This window comes from Dunckerocampus dactyliophorus, chromosome 11 (assembly GCF_027744805.1).
Source record: "Dunckerocampus dactyliophorus isolate RoL2022-P2 chromosome 11, RoL_Ddac_1.1, whole genome shotgun sequence".
NCBI lineage: Eukaryota > Metazoa > Chordata > Actinopteri > Syngnathiformes > Syngnathidae > Dunckerocampus > Dunckerocampus dactyliophorus.
In genome coordinates this window covers 3,080,001-3,100,066 of record NC_072829.1, presented here as the reverse complement: position 1 = coordinate 3,100,066, position 20,066 = coordinate 3,080,001, and the positions used below count along the sequence as shown (strand labels likewise).

The window sequence follows — 20,066 nt, the reverse complement described above, 5'->3', positions numbered from 1 at the left end:
AAGGTTGATAAGGTCACCAGAAGCCCAGCTGATCATATTATGGATGTCTTGAAATCAAATCTTGCAAATGATTTTCAAACGATACAAGAAAGATGGCCTCTCCAACGCTCTAACGACAGAGTCCACTTTCACATTAATAATGCCACATTCCGGGAAAAACGGCATCTAACCTGCAAGACAAGCGGACGGGTGGTAGAGATAAGCCCGACAGTCACAGCAAGTGCCGGCCGCAGAGTCCACAGGTCCGCCTCCAGCCGTCCAAATCTGTCCACAGGAGCATTCCCCACCGGCCCGCCTGTCACCACTAATGCACCTTTTCTCCTCCATCCAGTAAGGCTATTCCGGGTCTTTGCGGGATTTCTCGGAATGGAGCAGTTCACCTTTCCTTGAGTGCAGATGACAGGACACGATAGAGCACGGGAAAGATCAATTGCTTTCTTTCACGTATGCTGATTGTGTGTTTGCAAAACAACAGGTTGTTCCAGTTACATTGCTGCGTTTAACGCCCCCCAATTGTGTGCAAAAGTGACTTTTTAATGATTTCTAACTGTAATATGTGTTTATGAGCACCAAACGTGATAAGGGTCTATCATCTTACGCGCTTATTTGCTTTACTTTGGAGACCAGAGGCGCTCAAAGCTCGTTTTCAAAGCTCACGAAGGAAAAACCTTATGGAGCAGTCGCACACAATAAAATAAAAAAAAGCTAGTTCAGTAACTCTCAACTGGTGGGTTGAGTCAAAAATGACATGAAAATATAAAATGTACAAACAGATGTTGTAATTTTGATGTAAAATTGAGATATATTTTAATATTTTCTCTTTGGCATACTGTATATTCATTGCACAGTTATAAGTGAAATATCTGATTTTGTGGTCGTATTTTAGTGCAGCTTTAATGTCATTTTTAAATACATGCCTTTTTGAGCATCTTTTAAGCATTTTTCCTTAATACATTTGTCTAAAATGCACTTTGGACATGTCATTACGTGTATTCATGTTTCAAAAGATGTTATAGGCAAGTTTGACTTTGGTCTTTGGTTTGACTTAAATAAAAGTGTAACATAAAAAAAAAGTATAAAAATGTTTAATAAATATAAAAATGACTTAAACAAATGTTCAAAAATGATCAAAATAAATGACAATAAATACAAATAAAAATGATGTACAAGTATAATTTTTTTTAAATAAATGAAATAAAAACAAAAATGACAGTTGAAAGTAGAAAAAAATGAATAAAAATAAAAAAAATACTTAAATAAAGGGATAAAATTGTTTAGATCATAATGATAAATAAATATGACTTAAATAAAAAAAAAACTATGTTTCAAAATAAAAGAAAATAAAAAAATATTTTTAAAGTATAAAAATGTTTACAAATAATAAAAATGAATACAAATGACTTCAATAAAAGTATAAAAATGGTTAAAAAAATAATAAATGACTTCAACAAAAGTATAAAAATGTTTTAAAATAAATATAAAAATGTTTTAAAATAAATACGTATAAATAAAGATGCCTTAAATAAAAGTTGGTCATGAGATAATTCACATTGGAAAATGTGCGTCCCAGACTAAGGACATTTGAGAAGCCCTGGAATAGTTGGTTAAGTCCAATATTGTACGAAAACCGTGAGCGAAAATGTTTGACAAAAAAACAACCATGAATGCAAAGCGAGGTCGGACTATGAGGTACTCTGAGATGGGTGCTTTCATGCCAGTCATCACCTGTTTGTAATAATGGTAAACATATTTACCTCCCCTGTGCATGGGAAAACATGAAGGTGATTTGTCAAAGGTGGGAGGGGCGGCACACCAGGAGGATGCCCCCCTCCCCGCCAGAAGTACTTCGGTTACACAAACTTTGTTTTCGCCCCGAACGCATCCCCTCCGCCTGCCATCTGCTGCTGAAGAATCTGTTTCACTCGATGAGCCAAGCCCAGCCTTTATTGGTCCTAATGGCACTATCAGCTGAGCCGCCAAACCCAATTACCTTTTAAAAAGGGAGGCCACCCCAGCTAATCATGGCTGCCTAACCTGATTTGCCTGTGATGAAGAGACGGGATAAAGAGCAGTTAATGGAGGGAGAATGATCTCACAAATACAAAAAACTCAATTCATTTCTCCGGGAGAGCAATCTGTCCGATTCACGGGTAATGGAGTGGAGATTCATTAGTCCTCAGGCCTTAGTGGTACGCAACGTCCCCTTATCGGCCGAATGACAAAAGAACATAGGGTGTACTCTTGTTATGGACTTACCATCGGAAACCCGCTTGGATAAACGGCTGGGAGCACTGAAACAGTGATGTGGGCTCATCATAAAAACATAGATTCATTGCATTCCTGTGGGTAGCAGCTCTTTCTGAACCAGTCCTATCATTGGAGCTATTCAAATCAACCAACAGGTACAAGTGAACCCTATTGATGAACCAGCACCACGTTCAACCATGCGTGTCACTGACACCCACGACAGTCGAAGCCCATCGACCGCCGTGACCCCTGTCAATCCACACACCCCTTCAACTTGGCCTGCACCAGATATGATCCAGAGGACACGGTCTCCCAAGATTGGGCATTGCCAGGTTTCGCAGACGGACATTAGGCCAAAGCCAGAGTTAAAATCCTATTAGTTTGAGTTGGGAATCGGATTATCGTCGTCGAGAATCACTCGTCTGGCAACTAGGGTCTAATTTACGCCAATCAATGGCAATTATTGAGGGGAAGGGAGCCCCTATTAGAGAGCCTCATCCACTTAGTCTAATGAATGGGGAAGATTCAATCTTGGCTGTGGAGATGCATGCAGTGGACGACTGCGGCAGCAGGCTGAAGACAAGCTGCTGTCATTTATCAATGGCAAGGCGCTGGCAGAGGGAACATGCTGGTCATTGGAGGACACCACAACATCTTCTAATCAAGCATATTTGTTGTGTTTTCTTCCATACACGCTGTTTCTGCTCTTACATGATTCCTTTTTGAACTTTTAGCAAACTTCATGAGGCTAACTGTCATATTTTGCTCCACTTTTAGCATTTTTTATGGAGTATTTTGTTTTAAATGCACCGGAAAAGGATATTTGACAGTGAAAATGTCCCACGTGTAATGTAACCCGGTCAACAGAGGGCTTCATTTCCACTCCTGCACCGCCCTCTACTGTTCACTGAGAAAAGCAGCCTCACCTTTTAACAATGATGGACTTAACACTGTGTTCCAAGTTATTATTATTATTATTTCTCTGATTCTGCTAAGCACTCAATATAAATTACTGTACAGTCATCATTTTCAAGTCATCGACCTTTAGAGTATTTAAATGTTATTGAACAAACCTCCCAATGATAACAGTATTTTTTTTTCCAAAATAAAAAAAACTTAAAATGCACTGTTCCACATTATTATGCACAACAGATTTTCAAAGCATTTCACTGGTTGGTAAGAACCGAAAGCGTAAGGAGGTCATATTTACTGAAAGCAAAAGCTAACACAAACAACCACTAACAAGATCCCTTCTTTGACATCCATCCGTCCACTTTCTATGCCGCTTATCTTCATTAGGGTTGCAAGGGGGTATGCCAGCTGACTTCGTGCGAGAGGCGGGGTACACCCACATATAGACGAACAATCATTCACACTCACATTCATTCCTATGGACAATTTAGGGTCGCCAATTAACCTAACATGCATGTTTTTGTGGAAGGAATGTTGGGGGGGGGGGAGAAAACCTGGAGAAAACCCACACAGGCACGGGGAGAACATGCAAACTCCACACTGAGATGCCCAGGCAGAGATTTCAACACAGGTCCTTACGATCTCCTGACTATGTGGCCAACATGCTAACCAGTCGGCCTCCCTTCTTTGATATAACCGTCACAATTCTTACATTGAACTTGTACGTTTTTGGAGCGTTTCTGCTTGAATTTCTTTGAAAATGTCAGAATAGCCTCCCACAGCTGCTGTTTTGTTGTGATCTGCCTCCCACCCTCATAGATTTTTTGCCTGATGATGCCCCATAGGTTCTCAATTGAGGTCAGGGGAAAAAAGGGGGCCAAACCATGACTTTCTCTCCTTTTATGTCCATAACAGCCAATGACAGAGAGGTAGGTATTCTTTGCATCATGAGATGGTCCATTGTCATGCATGCAGGTCATTTTGCTACAGAAGGTACGATTGGTTCTTCATATTGTACCATGGTAGAATGTGGTCAGTCAGAAACTCTACGTACTTTGCTGAGGTCATTTTCACATCTTCAACAACCATAAAGGGCCTACAAGCTCTCTTCCAATGATTCCAATCTAAAACATGACTCAGCCACCTCCTTGCTAACTTCACAGCCTTGTTGAGATGTGCTGGCAATACTCTACTTCATCCATCCGGATCACCCAAGGTTGCGCGGCCCTCATCAGTAAACCGGATGGTTTGAAAATGAATCTTTTTATCTATTATTTTGTATGTTGATTGTTAAGCGCGTCCAGTCCAGGGTGTACCCCGCCTGTAAGAATCGGCTCCCAACAATGCGAGCCTGTTCTTAGAGCGGATTCGTTCGGAACCAACACATCACTAGAACAGGTGTTGTGCTGAGATCTGCATGCGGGTCACCGGGGCGCTCACACTCCAAAAACAAAAACTGAACAATGAGACGCGTACAATTTTTATTGAAGGCACAGTACTTTATGGTAGAGAAGTGATACTATTTGTCGGCAATAATTATAAAACACTCAAAGTACACAGTATATGAAACCTTGGCTTTTCGCTTTGAATTTGTTATACATGTTGACGCTTCGTCTGACGCGATTCTATTCAGGTATATCCAGAAATGCAGTGAGAGGAGCAGGTTCGAAATTCACAACGTATACGTGGCACTTTGTAAAATAGTTGTACCCCTATTTATTTGTGTTATATATAACAAATGGCTGTTTACCACTGTGGTCCATAATACCGTATGTCCACGTGATTAGGTGTTCAGCTTTTGTTCAGCAGGTGGCGAACTGTTACTGCACTAATGAAAGGAAGGGCTGCTCCTAATTGAGTGAAAAGTCTGACGTGACGTGCTGCAAACGCCTCACATTGACAGGTGAGCATCTGTTTGTAAAATAAATACGGACAAAAACAGTTCTTGGCATAATTAAAATGATCAAAACGAGGGGTTGTGTAACATTAGCTTGGTCGTAGTTGGTGTTCGAAAGGCTTAAGATGCTAGCTTAACTGGTATCAATTTAGCATTCATTCGCCACTGCCTGGCGTTTACATTAAATGGACAAATGGGAGTTTTTTTTACCGACTAAATACAACAAATAACTGTGAGAGAGACTGATAATTTTTGTAAACTTTTGGTATTATAACGCCAGAGGTTTATCATGCGAATAGAATCGCCTCAATGTGTTTAGTCATGCTACCTGAGCTTCCATGTTCGCTTCCATCGATCAGTGATCAGATTGACACTCGTAAGTAATTATTTTAAACACTTACGCATATTTTCAGACGTAGTCACACCACAACATTCTCTTAGGGCCTTAAGTGTTCGTATAAACTAGTATATATTCTGATAGTATATGGTCTCGCCGTTTTGGACGAGACCTTAATCAATAATCTATTTTAGCTGAAACTCTTCTATCACACATCACACCTGACACTTTTCTCCACCCGTGCCATCCTGCCTGTACACGCTTCTTCACCTCTTTTCCACACTCTCCATTGCTGTGGACTGTTGACCCTTAGTACTTTAAATCCTCCACCTTCTTGATCTCTTCTCCCTGTAACCTCACTCTTCCACTTGGGTCCCTCTCATTCACACACATGTACTCTGTCTTACTGCAGCTAACCTTCATTCCTCTCCTTTCCAGGGCAAACCTCCAGCTCTGTAGCATCTCCTCCACCTGTTCCCTGCTGTCACTGCAGGTCACAATGTCCTCTGCAAACATCATAGTCCATGGAGATTCCTGTCAACGTTTTGTTGTTTGGTCTAGAGACAGTGTCAATGAGGAAAAGACAGGAGACAGAGCTGGAGGTAGCAGAGATGAAGATGCTGAGGTTCTCTCTGAGAGTGACCAGGAAGGATAGGATCAGGAATGAGTACATCAGAGGGACAGCACATGTTGGAGGTTTTGGAGATAAAGTCAGAGAGGCCAGACTGAGATGGTTTGGACATGTCCAGAGGAGAGAGAGGGAATATATAGGTAGAAGGATGCTGAGTTTTGAACTGGCAGGCAGGAGGCCTAGAGGAAGACCAAAGAGGAGGTTTATGGATGTAGTGAAAGAGGACATAAAGGTAGTTGGTGTGAGGGAAGAGGATGCAGAAGACAGGGTTAGATGGAGGCAATTGATTCGCTGTGGCGACCCCTTAAGGGAAAAGCCGAAAGGAAAAGAAGAAAAGGAGCAGATGGTCTCGTTTTGGCAATGACGTCACATAGTTACCAGGGATAGACTATTCAATTCTATTTACTGTAAATACGATATAATTTAAAAACAGAATGATGCGATACAGTGTACAGTCAATATTATTCGATTCTACGGTTAATGTTTGTTGATGTAGACATTAATTTTGCATTATAAAATAAAGAGGCCTATTAAAGTGGCATTCTTAGAGTATTTTCAAGTGTGCCAAAGAGCACATCATATCCCAAGCATGCTGCAATGCAGGGGTCCCCAACCGTCGAGACTTTCAGGGTAGTAATTAAAAAAACACACACTGGGTTAAAAAATGTAAAGAAATTAAGTTTTATGTAAACGGATATCAATTTTGGAAATATGGGCTGTGATTTTATTCAAAAAATAATATACAAATCTCACAGTGCATATGTTTGTTGTGAGTGGCGACATGTCCCACTTTGTTCAGACGGTCCTTGAGCGCACCATTTAACTTTCTACCACACTGCACAGGTAGACTACCAGACAGATAGATACTTTATTGATCTCCAAGAGAAATTCACATTTCAAGCAGCTCTGCTAAAATGTCATCATGAACTTTTTTTTTTTTGGTGTGAATCACCGTATTGGGGGAACTATGGTGCTTTTTCTCTCACCTCATATTTGGTCCCAAACGCTGATACTATGTGGCAATGCATAATGGTAAGATTTGATGCCGTTATCGAGTGCTAATATGAACGTTTGTTTGTTGGATTTGTCCAAAACCTCAAGTTAATTAATGCTAGCAAACAGTGACATATAATCTTCTCTCTGCAAAACAAACTCCAGGCTCGTACTGGTGGATGGTGGCTTTGTATTCATTGAGTACTTTTAATTTGATGTTGTTCCTGTCTTAGTTTTGGCACAATACTGTACATAATATATGATAAATTAAATCACTATCATGTACGCATTGCTACTATTTATATCCGTTCTCGTCTTCAGTCACAATCCACAATTCAGTGGCAATCCTTTCGCCAGCAGCTCTGGCTCTTACGTTATTTAAGAGACCGGTCAACCGGTTGTTAGTTTTGCGATACCCAGTGCCTGTCTCTACAATCCATTCATGTAAGGATTTATGGCTGATTCTTATCCATCCAGGAGGCTTCTACAGGTGCAACCGTATCATTTGCATGTCAAACCAGGTATCCGGTCGCATCGGTTTGTCGTTCAAAACCATAATAGTTAGCGTGAACGAATGTGTGTGTTTGTTTTTCTTAGGACGGGAAAAGGCTATCAGGATGTTTTCTGGTAGACAACCCGCTTATGGTTCTCAAGGAGCCTGCATGGCACAAACACCAAAGCATCATCCTCAGCAACAAACAAAAAACAAATTTTCTTCAGGTGAGTTTGACTCAATGGCCGTTAGGAATCAATAGAAATGTTCTTTTAGTGCCAGGCCAAAGGAACAAGACTGATGAACTATTTTTCCCCCCATTTTTTCCCCCCCTCCAACACCAAAAGGTCCATCTGTGGAACCACAAATGCTGATTGACAGGTACAAGCGTGGCGAGACGCACGCCGTGTCCTTGCTGCATCAGTTGGCCCAGTCTCTGCAGTTCCACCTGGAGATCAAGGAGACGGTGACCGCAGGTAGTGCAGGATGACACCAGCTTTGAAATAGTACAACAGGAAATGGTACGACACAGATTTACACCATTGGGAAGAAGCCTTTACATTTTGGTGAGGATCTGGATAAAGGTGCACATACAAGGGTTTATTTTCACTTTTTGATGGGCTCGCTGGAGGCATCAGCCACCCAGAATCATGATACCATTGTCTGTTTATCATCCTCTATGATTGATATCATTAAATGCAAAAGTTATGTGATTTCAGGAGTTAAATTCTGACTGAGACCAATTCAAGGCTCAAAGGTTTTGCAGTTAATTTGCTGATTTGAGCAGAAATTTACAATATTGAACTTTCCTTTAATGAGAGACTGAATTTGGGGTTTTTATTTGCTCTAAGCCACGGGTGTCCAAACTTTTTCCAGTGAGGGCCACATAGTGAAAAATTAAAGGATGCAAGAATCACTTTGATATTTTGTAAAGTATGCTAAGAAGTTATGTACAATGATGTTGAAAAGTGTTTGCCCCCTTCCTGATTTCTTATTTATTTGCATATTTGTCACATTTAAGGGTTTCAGATCATCAAACTAATTTAAATATTAGTCAATGACAACACAACTGATCACAAAATGCAGTTTTTAAATGAAACTTTTTATTAAAGGACAAAAAAATCCACACATGCATGGCCCTGTGTGGAAAAAGTGACATCTAAAGGAACTGCAGGCCTCACTTGCCTCAGTTAAGGTCAGTGTTCATGACTCCATAAGAAAGACACTGGGCAAAAACGGCCTGCATGGCGGAGTTCCAAGACCAAAACCCCTGCTGAACAAAAAGAACATTAAGGCTTGTCTCAATTTTGCCAGAAAACATCTTGATGATCCCCACGACCTTTGGGGAAAATACTCTTTAGTCTGATGAGACAAAAGTTGAACTTTTTGGAAGGTGTGTGTCCCATTACATCTGGCGTAAAAGTGACGCTTCATTTCAGAAAAAGAACATCAGAGCAACAGTAAAATATGGTGGTGGTAGTGTGATGGTCTGGGGCTGTTTTGCTGCTTCAGGACCTGGAAGACTTGCTGTGATAAATGGAACCATGAATTCTTCTGTCTCCCAAAAAATCCTGAAGGAGAGTGAAGGTCATCTGTTGGTGACCTCAAGCTGAAACCAACTTGGGTTGTGCAGCAGGACAATGATCCAAAACACACCAGCAAGTCCACCTCTGAATGGCTGAAGAAAAACTAAATGAAGACTTTTGAGTGGCCTAGTCAAAGTCCTGACCTGAATCCTATTAAGATGCTGTGGCATGACCTTGAAAAGGCGCTTCATGCTGGAAAACCCTCCAATATGGCTGAATGACAAAATTCTGCAAAGATGAGTGGGCCGAAATTCCTCCACAGCGCTGTAAGAGACTCATTGCAAGTTATCACAAACGCTTGATTGCAGTTGTTGCCGCTAACCAGTTAATAGGTTTAAGGGGTCAATCACTTTTTCACACATGGCCATGTAGCTTTGGATTTTTCTTCTCCCTCCTTCTATCCTTGCATGTAGTTTGATGTCTTTGGCCTCGTGCTCCTCCACGATCCTTCACACTGCGCAGGCGTGCCAAACATGACTACCATGTGGAACTTAACTACCAGCACATGCCACAAAAACTTGCGGCGGTAGCACGTTAAAAAGCTTTAATCCAGCATTTCAAGAACAAACACTTGATGGACTGGTGAGTTTTGGAGGCTCACGGTGTGATCAGAAGTCAAACAGCATCTAACAAAGCAATGTGGACACTCGCCCGTATGTGCGTGACCGTCAGAAGGCTAAGTTACTAGCCCGAAAAATAATTGAATTCATTGGACGGGGTGACCAGCCTTTTTCAGCCTTTCAGTGCTCTCTCACTTACCTGGAAGTCCTTCTTGAGCTCCACCGATGTACTCTCGCCTCCTTAAAGAAGGCGTCTCATCCTCACCCCGTGATAAGTTCTCTTCAAAAATAAGTCAAATATGTTTGCGTTTAAATTAAGGTGATTTTATGGTTCCTTTTTTCATATCATATGGCCAATAGCACTTATAAATAAATTGAAAAATTTATAATTAATCCATGTGATTGGTATCGTCCGATTTCTGTCCTGGAAGATCGTCATCGGAATCAGCAGCATACAGTAAAACCCTGATTGAGGCATCCCTAGTTTTAACTTTCTTCTTGTAAATGTTGTTCTTGTAATATGACTTTATTTTCAGAATATTTTGACTTTAGTCTCATATAATAAGTAATATTATACCTGACTTATTATTTTTCTTTAATATGTCAGCTTTATGCTACAATTTTTTTTTCCTAGGGCTGTCAAATGATTAAAATTTGCAGTCAAATTAGTCAGTTTTCAAATGAATTAATTGTGATTAATCGCCATTTACAACTGTGTGAAATATGCCCGTTTTTGCTTTTTATAAACAGAAAGATGAATGACAGAACACCGTTACATATATTGGTATGTGTTAAAGTTGATTAAATTATACATTTATTAAATTTAAACCAAGCTAAAAGATGGCACATGTCTGAAAATGTATTTGCCTAATGCTAGTCGCTTTAAAAGTAGCCATTTTAATAGAGCCACTAAGTGTTGCGTTCAAAGACATCACGTTACTTAAGTTTAATCCACGTTTTAAGTTTAAATGTATTTTCTGGGATTTCCCATACTTAAATGCATCAGATTGTACTTCCGCAGTATACAGTAAGTTACAAAGTGAGCGATAAGAATATCCACTTACTGTTTTTCTATGTCTTCCTGTTTATTTAGACCACACATACACGCACAGTAAAGATGTTGTTGTGATGTTCGGAGTGTCAATGAATGCAACTCCTTGCAGTCTGGTGACAATGAGGAACTGTCGTTCTGAGGTTGAACGAACTAGAGGCATGTTTGTGAGTTGGAGATACATATATGGTGTTGGAATTGCATTGCTGCTGATGTGTTCAGGTCAGAATAGAATGTTATAAAAGGAAAGGAAGCATAAAATGGTATCTTTTAAACATGTGAAAGGATTTGCTCCTATGAAATGGACAGTGATAACTATGTAATGTAGTACTGTCAATATTGAGACCTCCTCCCATTAAGCATGTCTCTCCCTCACTTGCAACGACCTTTCCATTGTGCAAGACAGTGACAGGGATGAAAGTAAGAATTTTTTTTTATTAGTTTCTTTTAATTCTTGTGTTAAATCTTTTTATTGATGTATTTTATTCCTTATGTGTTCTGTGTACAGTGTGAGTAACTTACTGTAGGTGTTCATTTAGATATAAGCTACACTGAAACACCACTTACGCCGTAAACAGGATCCCCTGTCATATACTGGCGGCATACTTACAAGTTCTGATTTCCAGTACTATTGTCTTTTCAGGTAACACAACAAGGCTGATCTTTGCCTTTTGCGTACTGATCGATGGCGTCCAGTACAAGACTGGCATGGGACCCACAAAGAAGGAGGCCCGGCTCAAAGCCGCAGAGTTGGCCCTTCATGACCTGCTGCCCACTTTGGATAAAGAGAAGTCCGACCTCCCCAACACGTCAGGTCAGGCCAGTAGCTCAAAAGATAGACGTTAGGGCTGGTCGGCGGTCGTATGCACGTATTTAACTATAGTAATCCCTCGTTTATCGCAGTTAATCATTTCCCGACCTGACTGTGATAAGTGAATTTCCACAAAGTAGGATAGGATTTCTTATTTTTAAAAGGAATATTTTGGTAGTTGGAGCATAGAAAACATGTTTACCAACTTCTAAATACGTTTTTTTAACAGTATTAGCGCCCTCTAGACTTGAAATAACACCCCCGTCGTCACCTTTACGCTCATATTACTCAATATAGTAGACATAGTAAGACATAATATAGAGTCGCACATGTTAGCATTGGGAGAGTTCTTTTTTGTTCCTTTTTACTTCCTGTTCTGCACAGTACTTCCTGCGGTGGTTATTGTCTCATCATTGTAATATAACTTACATCTAGAGGTCAGTATAGAATACTACTACTTGTGGATGCCTTGTATTTGTTTTTGTATTTTAGTTTATTTAGCCATTTTTATGCTTGAACATGCTTTAAATTGGGCCAAAAATATGTAAAATGTGCTTAAATTTGCCTATTTTTCTGCTAATAGGCTGTAGTCAAGCATGAAACAGCGATGATTTATCAAGTAATTGAAAAACTGTGACAGAGCGAAGCCGTGAAATATGAAGCGCAAAGTAGCGAGAGATGAATTTACAGATTATATTACATTCAGAATTTTAATGAATATCTCTTAATTCATGCAAAATGTTTTCCATGTCTGTTCTTTTTAGCGTTCCCACCGCTGCTACCAGCCAAAGAGGAGTCGTTCATGTCAGAGATCCAGTCCAGTAGATTGATTCGTGGTAATCCGTCCATGCGTCTTCTATTCTGTCTGCTTTTCTGTCTTCTTGATTTTGTTTTTAGCCTTCTTGATATGCCGGCTGTTCCTATATCCAGAGAGGAAAAGTCCTGCTAACCTGCAGATACCAAATGCTGTCAGGGATCAGCTCACCAAGTTGATGAACAGCCACCCTCAGTTCTCTGCCTGCGCAGCCACCATTGCAGCGTTTGTCATTCAGACTTGTGAGTGCATTCTAAAAACACTCTTCACTTGAAATACTGTATTTTACTTGTATATTGGACTGAAGGGCTTTTAGTTACTCATATTTTTTTTTTATCTCTATTTACCAGCCAGTGGATGTGAGGTGGTGGCTCTCGGCAGTGGCAACTATAACGCCAAAGAGAGCACGTCAACAAATGGACGTGTTGTGCACGACTCGCATGCGGTGGTGACTGCCAGGAGGTCACTTATGAGGTTTGCTGTGTTTTGTTTTTACACTCATTCAAAGATACATTTCATAGATTCATATCAAAGACAATGTCAGCTGAATCAGTGAGCAGCTGGACGAGTTAGGAATGCACCAATCCACATTTTTTCACATCCGACCCGATACCAATACCTGAATTTGACCGATGTCAGTTCAGTTTGCATTCATATGGAACCACGACAAAAGAATATCGGCAAACGTGTCTCCACACATGCAGTGCTGCACACACACACACACACACACACACACACACACACATTCATCCTGACGCTTGACTAAACTCTTAACTTTGCCCATAACTTTTGGGTCGCTACATTTTCATTGTTGATTTTATGTGAGGCTGAAAATAAAGTCCTCTCTATAGGCAAGTATGGTATTGTAGCGACCCAGAAATTTTGTGTTGTGTAGACGTCCCACTGTTATGTGTGACCATGAGTACGTCAGGCGGAGCGTGTGTGTGTTTGTTTGTGTGTGTGTGTGTGTGTGTGTGTGTTTGTGTGCGCGTGTGCGACTGCAGTGTGGTAACAGCTATGTTTGTTGATAGTCTTTCGACTACGTTCGTTGGTACTCTTTTGGCTGCAAATGTTTAGACAAAATATTTAAGGTATGTTGAGTGGAAATTTTACCTTGACATGTTTCTACTGGCCGCACGGTGGTCTAGTGGTTAGCACGTTGGCCACACAGTCACAGTCTGGAGATCGGGAAGACCTGGTTTCAATTCTCCACTGGGGCATTTATGTGTGGAGTTTGCATGCTCTCCCCGTGCGTGGGTTTTCTCCGGGTACTCCGGTTTCCTCCCACATTCCAAAAACATGCATGTTAGGTTAATTGGTGACTCTAAATTGTCCATAGGTATGAATGTGAGTGTGAATGGTTGTCTATATGTGCTCTGCGATTGGATAGTGACCAGTCCAGGGTGTACCCCGCCTCTCGCCCAAAGTCAGCTGAGATAGGCTCCAGCATACCCCCGCGACCTTAATGAGGAGAAGCAGCATAGAAAATGGATGGATGGATGTTTTTACTGTCATCTGCAGTCTTCAGAAGGGCCAGCTGCCCGCTGTGACATGGCGCTTGTCAGCTGTACTTCCTAGGTAATGAAGTAGGCTGAAAACACCTTAAACTGAGATTAGGGAGCATGTACTGTATGCTGTCTCACACCTGGGACTCTCTTGTCGGTTGGCTGCGCCTATGAAGTATAACTTCCAGGTCACAGCGGGAGCTGACCCTTCTGAAGAAGACTGCAGATAATAGTCGAAACATGTCAAGGTCAAATTTCCACTCAGCGTACCTTAAAAAGATTGTCTGAACGTAAGAAATTCAACATTCATTCTATAAGAAGACAAAATTAATCTAATTGTGCTCTTTTTGACTACGTTTGCTGATATTCTTTTGGCTGCGTTTGCTGATACACTAAGTCCTCAACTAACGAACACAATTGGTTCCAGATGACCATTCTTAAGTCGAATTGTTCTTAAGTAGGGGAAAGGTAATATTACCAATGATATAGGTACTACATGTACGTGTATACATATACAGTATATGCGTATGTATGTGAATATGAGTTTGGATGTAGTAGTAATATTAAATGAGGATAATTAATGAAAAAAACAATAATAAAAGTGATATAATAATACGTAATGATAAATGTTATTTACCTTTGAAGAGGAGTGGTCGAGCACACGTCGTTGGTGGTGGAGGAGGAGGAAGGAGGCGGAGATATTGGAAAAAGGACAAATCGTCGTCGTTAGACTCTTCCAAAAGAGGTAGTGTTCCATGGGTGGTATAGAATTAAGCAGGCCTATTAACTCTTCATAAACTTTAATCACAAGCTGTGCTGGTACACGGCACAGTTTGCACTTACAGCTCCAATTTAGCTTTTCTTCAGTCTCCTCCCACTGGTCTTAATTGCCTGTTGGTCCCATTAGCAGTGTCACAGTGCCCTCTACTGGTCAAGCATGTGAAATATGGACTTGAATATAAATAATTATGGGCTTATAAGGCAAAACACATGAAAATATAGACCAGGCGGCTTGTGTTTGTATCTACGAGTGTTCACACGTCGGATGTTCGTTAGTAGGGGACTTAGTGTACTCTTTTGGCTATGTGTGCTGATACTCGTTTGGCTACGTGTGGTGATATTCTTTTGGCTATGTTTGCTGATATTCTTCTCGCTATGCTGACAACATTAAAGCTCAAACATGGCTCATGCATCATAAATCTCCACAGGTGGTATCGGCAATTTCTGGTGCGTGACTTGCGCTGATATTGATAGTGATCGGCCCTATCCCTAATTGTCGTCTTGCAACTTTGTGGGAACAATCTCTGGAAGGCCCGTCTTTGCTCCCCAGTGCTCCAAATAAACTCCATGAAGGGGTCAGGGAGATCTGACCTTACAAATTCCCACAGATGCGTCCTGTAGAAAGCCCTACCAGATGAGTAGATGCTGTTACAGCTATAAAAACAGGGTCAACTAAATATTTTTTTCCATTTTCTACAATTTTCTACTTTCGATATGACTACCTGCAGGTGTAATACGTTGATGTCCCAACACTTTAGTTTATATTTTTTATTGTACATTAGTTTTGTGCAAAGACCTGAGTCGGCACATAATTGAGACGCACCCTCCTGACCATCAACTGTGTGTTTCCCCTATTCCCTCCTACAGATTTTTCTACCAGCAACTACTGATGTTCTACAGCAAAACACCCCATCTGACTGAGAAGTCAATCTTTCAGCACAACAACAACAACAACAACAGTGGGCTCCTCAGCCTGAAGAGCGGCATCACCCTGCACCTCTATGTCAACCACCTGCCAAAGGGTGCCACCAAGAAACCTTTCAGCATGTTAGTGCTGACCCGGTACATCACAAGAATCCAGAGTGATCCAATCTATTAAACATGGTGGTCTTGATGTGTTGCAGGTCCCTGAACCCACTTTCCATCACAGCATGGCAGATGAACAATGAGCTAGGCCTGCACTTGTTGGTAGAGGGCAAGGTGTTGTACCATTTGTGGTAGTCTTAAATTGACTTCATTAGAAACATATGGTTACTGTCATGCTCCCCCCCCCCCTATTTTTTTTTTTTTTAAAGGTGTTCCCAGTTTTCACATTCGAGCACTGCAGCTCCAAGATGGTCAGCATGTCGGCGGCGGACAAGATCACCCAGTGGCAAGTGCTGGGCTACCAGGGAGCCTTGCTGAGCCACTTCATCGAGCCCGTCTATGTCCAGAGCATTCTTATTGGCAAGTGGAGAAGTCGCAAAACATTCCGTCGCATCAGACCCGCTCAAGCGATCTCCTTTCAGGCGACTCCGGTTGCGGTGACACTCGCGGCATGGAGTTGGCTGTGATCCGCCGCACGGAGACCATCACCTTCCAGCTACCCATGTTCTACTGCATGATGAGGCCTCAAATCTTTACGGTGCCTCCCGTGGCCAGCAGCAGCGGCGACGACGACCTCCAGGTGGCCTACAGTCTCAACTGGAGCGAAGGCGACATCTCCATCGAAGTGGTGGACGGTCTGAGTGGCAGGACCCTAGACGAGTAAGCAGTCAACCATTTCCGAGGTGCTGTTGTGGGGTACTGCAATGGGGGTGCGAGCGTTTGAACCCACCCTAACCTGCCCTCTTGCTGCTCATAAAATTTCCTCAAAGTTGGCAAGGGAAAAATTTTTCCCAAGTCCTAACTTCAGAGGTGGTCCAGCTTCCCTAAACAGATTCTTTTCCACCGTTTACAGTTTCCACTGTGCTTTTGTACTGTTTTGCTAATGACATAATGCTATGTTTTGTATGTTATGTTTTTTTTTTTTGTTTTTTTTTATGTACCTGTAGGTCTCCCTTCAAGAGTGGCTCAGCTCTGGCAAGCCGGCTGTGCAAAGCAGCGATGCTTCACCGTTTCAAGTTGGTGGCCAAAGAGGCCGAGAGGCAGGAGCTGCTGGCCACAAGTTCCTACAGAGAAGCCAAGGTAGCCCCAGCGTTCCTGTCCAGGAACACCTGTTTTTATTGAACACATCTCCTGCAGTGTTAACGTGCGAAACACATCTTAGCTTTTTCACTTGCTGGCCCTAAAGACTGTACTTGAGATCTTCAATATAGTGTATGGTATTGTTTATTCAGTTTAAAATTTTCTGGTAAACTTCTTACTCATAATGTGTCATTGTCTCCCTAAAGAGGATGTCCAAGCCGTACCAGGAGGCCAAGAATATGCTGAGGGCGTTCCTGTTGCAGCAAGGCTACGGTTCTTGGCCAGACAAGATTATGGTCAGTGACACCTTCAACATGTAAATTTACACATACGCTGTATTGTGTGGAATTTCTTTTGGTAAAATCTTAGGAGAATAGAAGTTTTTTTCTAAAGGGATTTGTATTCATCCCTGTTGATGTTTTCAAAACTGAATATCGTGAAGAAAGGAATACAAATATGATCGTTTGTACAAGTTTTCATAACATTGCAGCATTTTTCAGGTACAAAGCACTTTTGATTGGCTTACTGTGTACAATGTTTGTTAGCACAGAACATGCTATTGTTACTGTTTAAATCAGTACTTCAAGTGCGTGTTGGAAACGACCTTATGTTTATTATGTTTTGTTTTGGGGTTTTTTGTGCTGTTTTTACAATCTCCAGTAAAATTCTCCAAACTGAAGCATCTGAGTTGGATTTTAGGTTACATGAATAGTTGATGACATACATTGACAAGTTGACAATCCAACAACTGTTGTATCAAAACAAAGGTCTGACAAAGGCTTAAAAACAAGTCAAGTTATGAACTGATCTTCTGCTTGAACCTAAGTGGATGCAAACATTGCACAAGCATGCAGGAAACACTTAGGTTTCCTGTGTATGTAGTATGATAGCACAAGAACAATATTGACTTTGATCAGTCTTGTCAGCGGACTGGACACTTTTCCTTCCATGCTGCGTTGGCTACAACAAGGAAATATCGTGGACTTTGTGGTCCCGAGGATCAAGACATTGTTTTGTATGTACCCCTCCAAATTTACTTTTTTATTATAAACCAAGCTCTGACAGGTGCTCTGTGCCTTAATTTTGTACGGGAATGGAATAATGCAGATCCTCTGCTTATGGAAACATGATTTTAAGTTGTGGTCCCAATGACATGTCAGAAGGAAAATGATTTATTCTCCCCCTGACTTGTGAATGCAAACGAGTTAAAAGTTAAGTGCATGAATGTCTATTGCCACCTTATGTTGTGGGCAACATTAAGCTGGCACAGTGCCCCCATGACGCTGCCAGCCAATTAACTCATTCAATCCCAGCCATTTTTCAAAAGGCAACCCCTTCAGTAGCGGCCTTTTTAGACGATTTTGAATGATCTTACAAGGCACACAGAATATTGTTTTCTATGGCTGTATTCAAGATTCAAGAGTTTTATTGTCATATGCACAGTAGAACAGGTAGTTCTGCTATGTAATGAAATTCTTGTTCTGTTCATTCTCCCAAAAGAAAGAAAGAAAGAAAAACACAAGAAAATGAAGAACAGAAGAAACATTAATACCAATAATTTAAGCAAGAACAACAGAAGAGACATTAGCTTTTCCAAAATGGGGACTTGGAACAGCCTTCAAAGCACCTTTCATGTTGCTGTAGACTTGGTACAGGATGCTATTTGCCCTTGTGGAACATGGAACCTAACAAAAGAAAGATTAGACTCTTGTCTTTAAGCAGAAAAAAGTTAGCTTCTACCTTTTTCCCTTCTTCAGTAATTAGCAGTAGAACATAGGTAAGAAAATATCAGCTCCTGACTCAAAAAAAAGGACAAAACCAGCTTTTTGTGAAAAGATACATTTCAAGCATAATTCACTTTGACACCCATTTTTTGCTTCTCTGACAGGTCTAATATCTAAACAACTATACCACAACATAAACAATACAAAAAAGGGGTTGTTTTACACTTAAAAATATACATTTACAAATATAACACCATGAATTACTATTACAATTTTCCTATTTGGAACTAAATTGTGTGTGTGCATGGGCATGCGTTTGTGAATGCTTGAAAATTTCACGTGTTTTAATAGTGGGCTTTGTAGGCGGCATAGGTGTATCCCATTACATGCAGTAATGAGCTGTCTCTTTTGACCAGTTTTTTATATCTTTAAATGCACAGAAAAGAGAGCGATGTGTTCATGTCCTACATAAGGATTGGGGATGATGGGCAAAATAACCAAAAAAAAGTGCAGTTTTCCTTTTAAAGGCAGCACATGTAAATAAATAAGTCGTAGAACATCTAAACTATGAGGGGGAGAAAAAGAAATCTAGCCTTGAAAATCCAGTGATTAAACATGTTTATTGTTTCATTGCCAGTCTCCACTGTTAGTTGTTAACCAGTGCAAGAACATACCCGTGTATTTGCTTCTAACCACAGCAATGGGAGTGTTTGCTCTATACCACTTAAAAAAATGTTTTTTTTTACTACTATTATGCTTAGAGACAAACAGGATATGCAGCTTTATTTATGTGGTTACACCATGTAAACACATGAAAGCTGCAGCACCTATGACTACACTAAGAGGCTGTGGACCCTGCTACTTTTTTTTTTTTCATGTTTTAATTCCAATAAATGAATGAGAGGCACCTGTTACCAATGTTAGTCACTGACCTATGTATCAAAGCACCATGGGAATGTACACAACCCACGAACGACTTGACATTGACTTCACTATGACTTGATTTTCCATCATCTCGTGGGCAGCCTGGCAACTTTATTTACTCTTAACAATGCCGATGCTCCCTCCTACAGCGGCAACACGTCACCTCTGCTCCCACATTAATGCCATGTATGGAAAATGCTAGGAAAGATTGCTTGTAGCCTTGCACGTAGAGCATATATGGTATAGTGTTCTCCCACTTGAGGGTTTTGGACAAAGTTGGAATGATTTGGAATGACACAACAACTCAGTTTTAAGATGATCTTTTATTAAGTTATAGCGTCAGGGTGAAAGCACACACAACCGTGTGGTGTTATAAATAATAATAAATATATAAATAGGGCTTTGCAGCAGTGTACTCTATTTAAATACTCCATTTGACCATCTGAAGCAGTAACAAACATTCATCATCTAATAGTGCAAAATATAAATAAATGCAGATATTTTGGAGCAATGTTAGATGAGAAAATCCCTGAAACACTTTGGCCTGCTTTGAAAGTGACATCTTTAGACTTCCTGGCCGTGATTGTAGCAGCCTGAAGCTGTCTATAAGGCAGCCTCACTGTTCAGAAGCTGAA

General features: G+C 40.8%; 1 protein-coding gene across 4 annotated transcripts in view; it reads left to right on the top strand.

The window, feature by feature from the left end:
* The window catches only part of adad1 (adenosine deaminase domain containing 1 (testis-specific)), a 31,628-nt gene extending 13,751 nt beyond the window's left edge, over nucleotides 1-17,877 (top strand). Inside the window, exons 1-13 of one of the 4 annotated variants that reach the window (XM_054792892.1) lie at nucleotides 4,949-5,062; nucleotides 7,615-7,737; nucleotides 7,858-7,986; nucleotides 11,351-11,521; nucleotides 12,283-12,354; nucleotides 12,449-12,574; nucleotides 12,683-12,806; nucleotides 15,485-15,664; nucleotides 15,742-15,817; nucleotides 15,913-16,063; nucleotides 16,126-16,363; nucleotides 16,651-16,783; nucleotides 16,990-17,875. In XM_054792892.1, the coding sequence (XP_054648867.1) occupies nucleotides 7,635-7,737; nucleotides 7,858-7,986; nucleotides 11,351-11,521; nucleotides 12,283-12,354; nucleotides 12,449-12,574; nucleotides 12,683-12,806; nucleotides 15,485-15,664; nucleotides 15,742-15,817; nucleotides 15,913-16,063; nucleotides 16,126-16,363; nucleotides 16,651-16,783; nucleotides 16,990-17,103 (1,617 nt within the window). In that variant the 5' untranslated portion in view covers nucleotides 4,949-5,062; nucleotides 7,615-7,634 and the 3' untranslated portion in view covers nucleotides 17,104-17,875. Of the gene's footprint in view, nucleotides 1-4,948; nucleotides 5,063-5,117; nucleotides 5,433-7,262; nucleotides 7,539-7,614; nucleotides 7,738-7,857; nucleotides 7,987-11,350; nucleotides 11,522-12,282; nucleotides 12,355-12,448; nucleotides 12,575-12,682; nucleotides 12,807-15,484; nucleotides 15,665-15,741; nucleotides 15,818-15,912; nucleotides 16,064-16,125; nucleotides 16,364-16,650; nucleotides 16,784-16,989 lie in introns of those variants that run through there. The other 3 variants (XM_054792890.1, XM_054792891.1, XM_054792888.1) reach the window with 3 other exon arrangements.
* The last annotated feature ends 2,189 nt before the right edge of the window (nucleotides 17,878-20,066 follow it).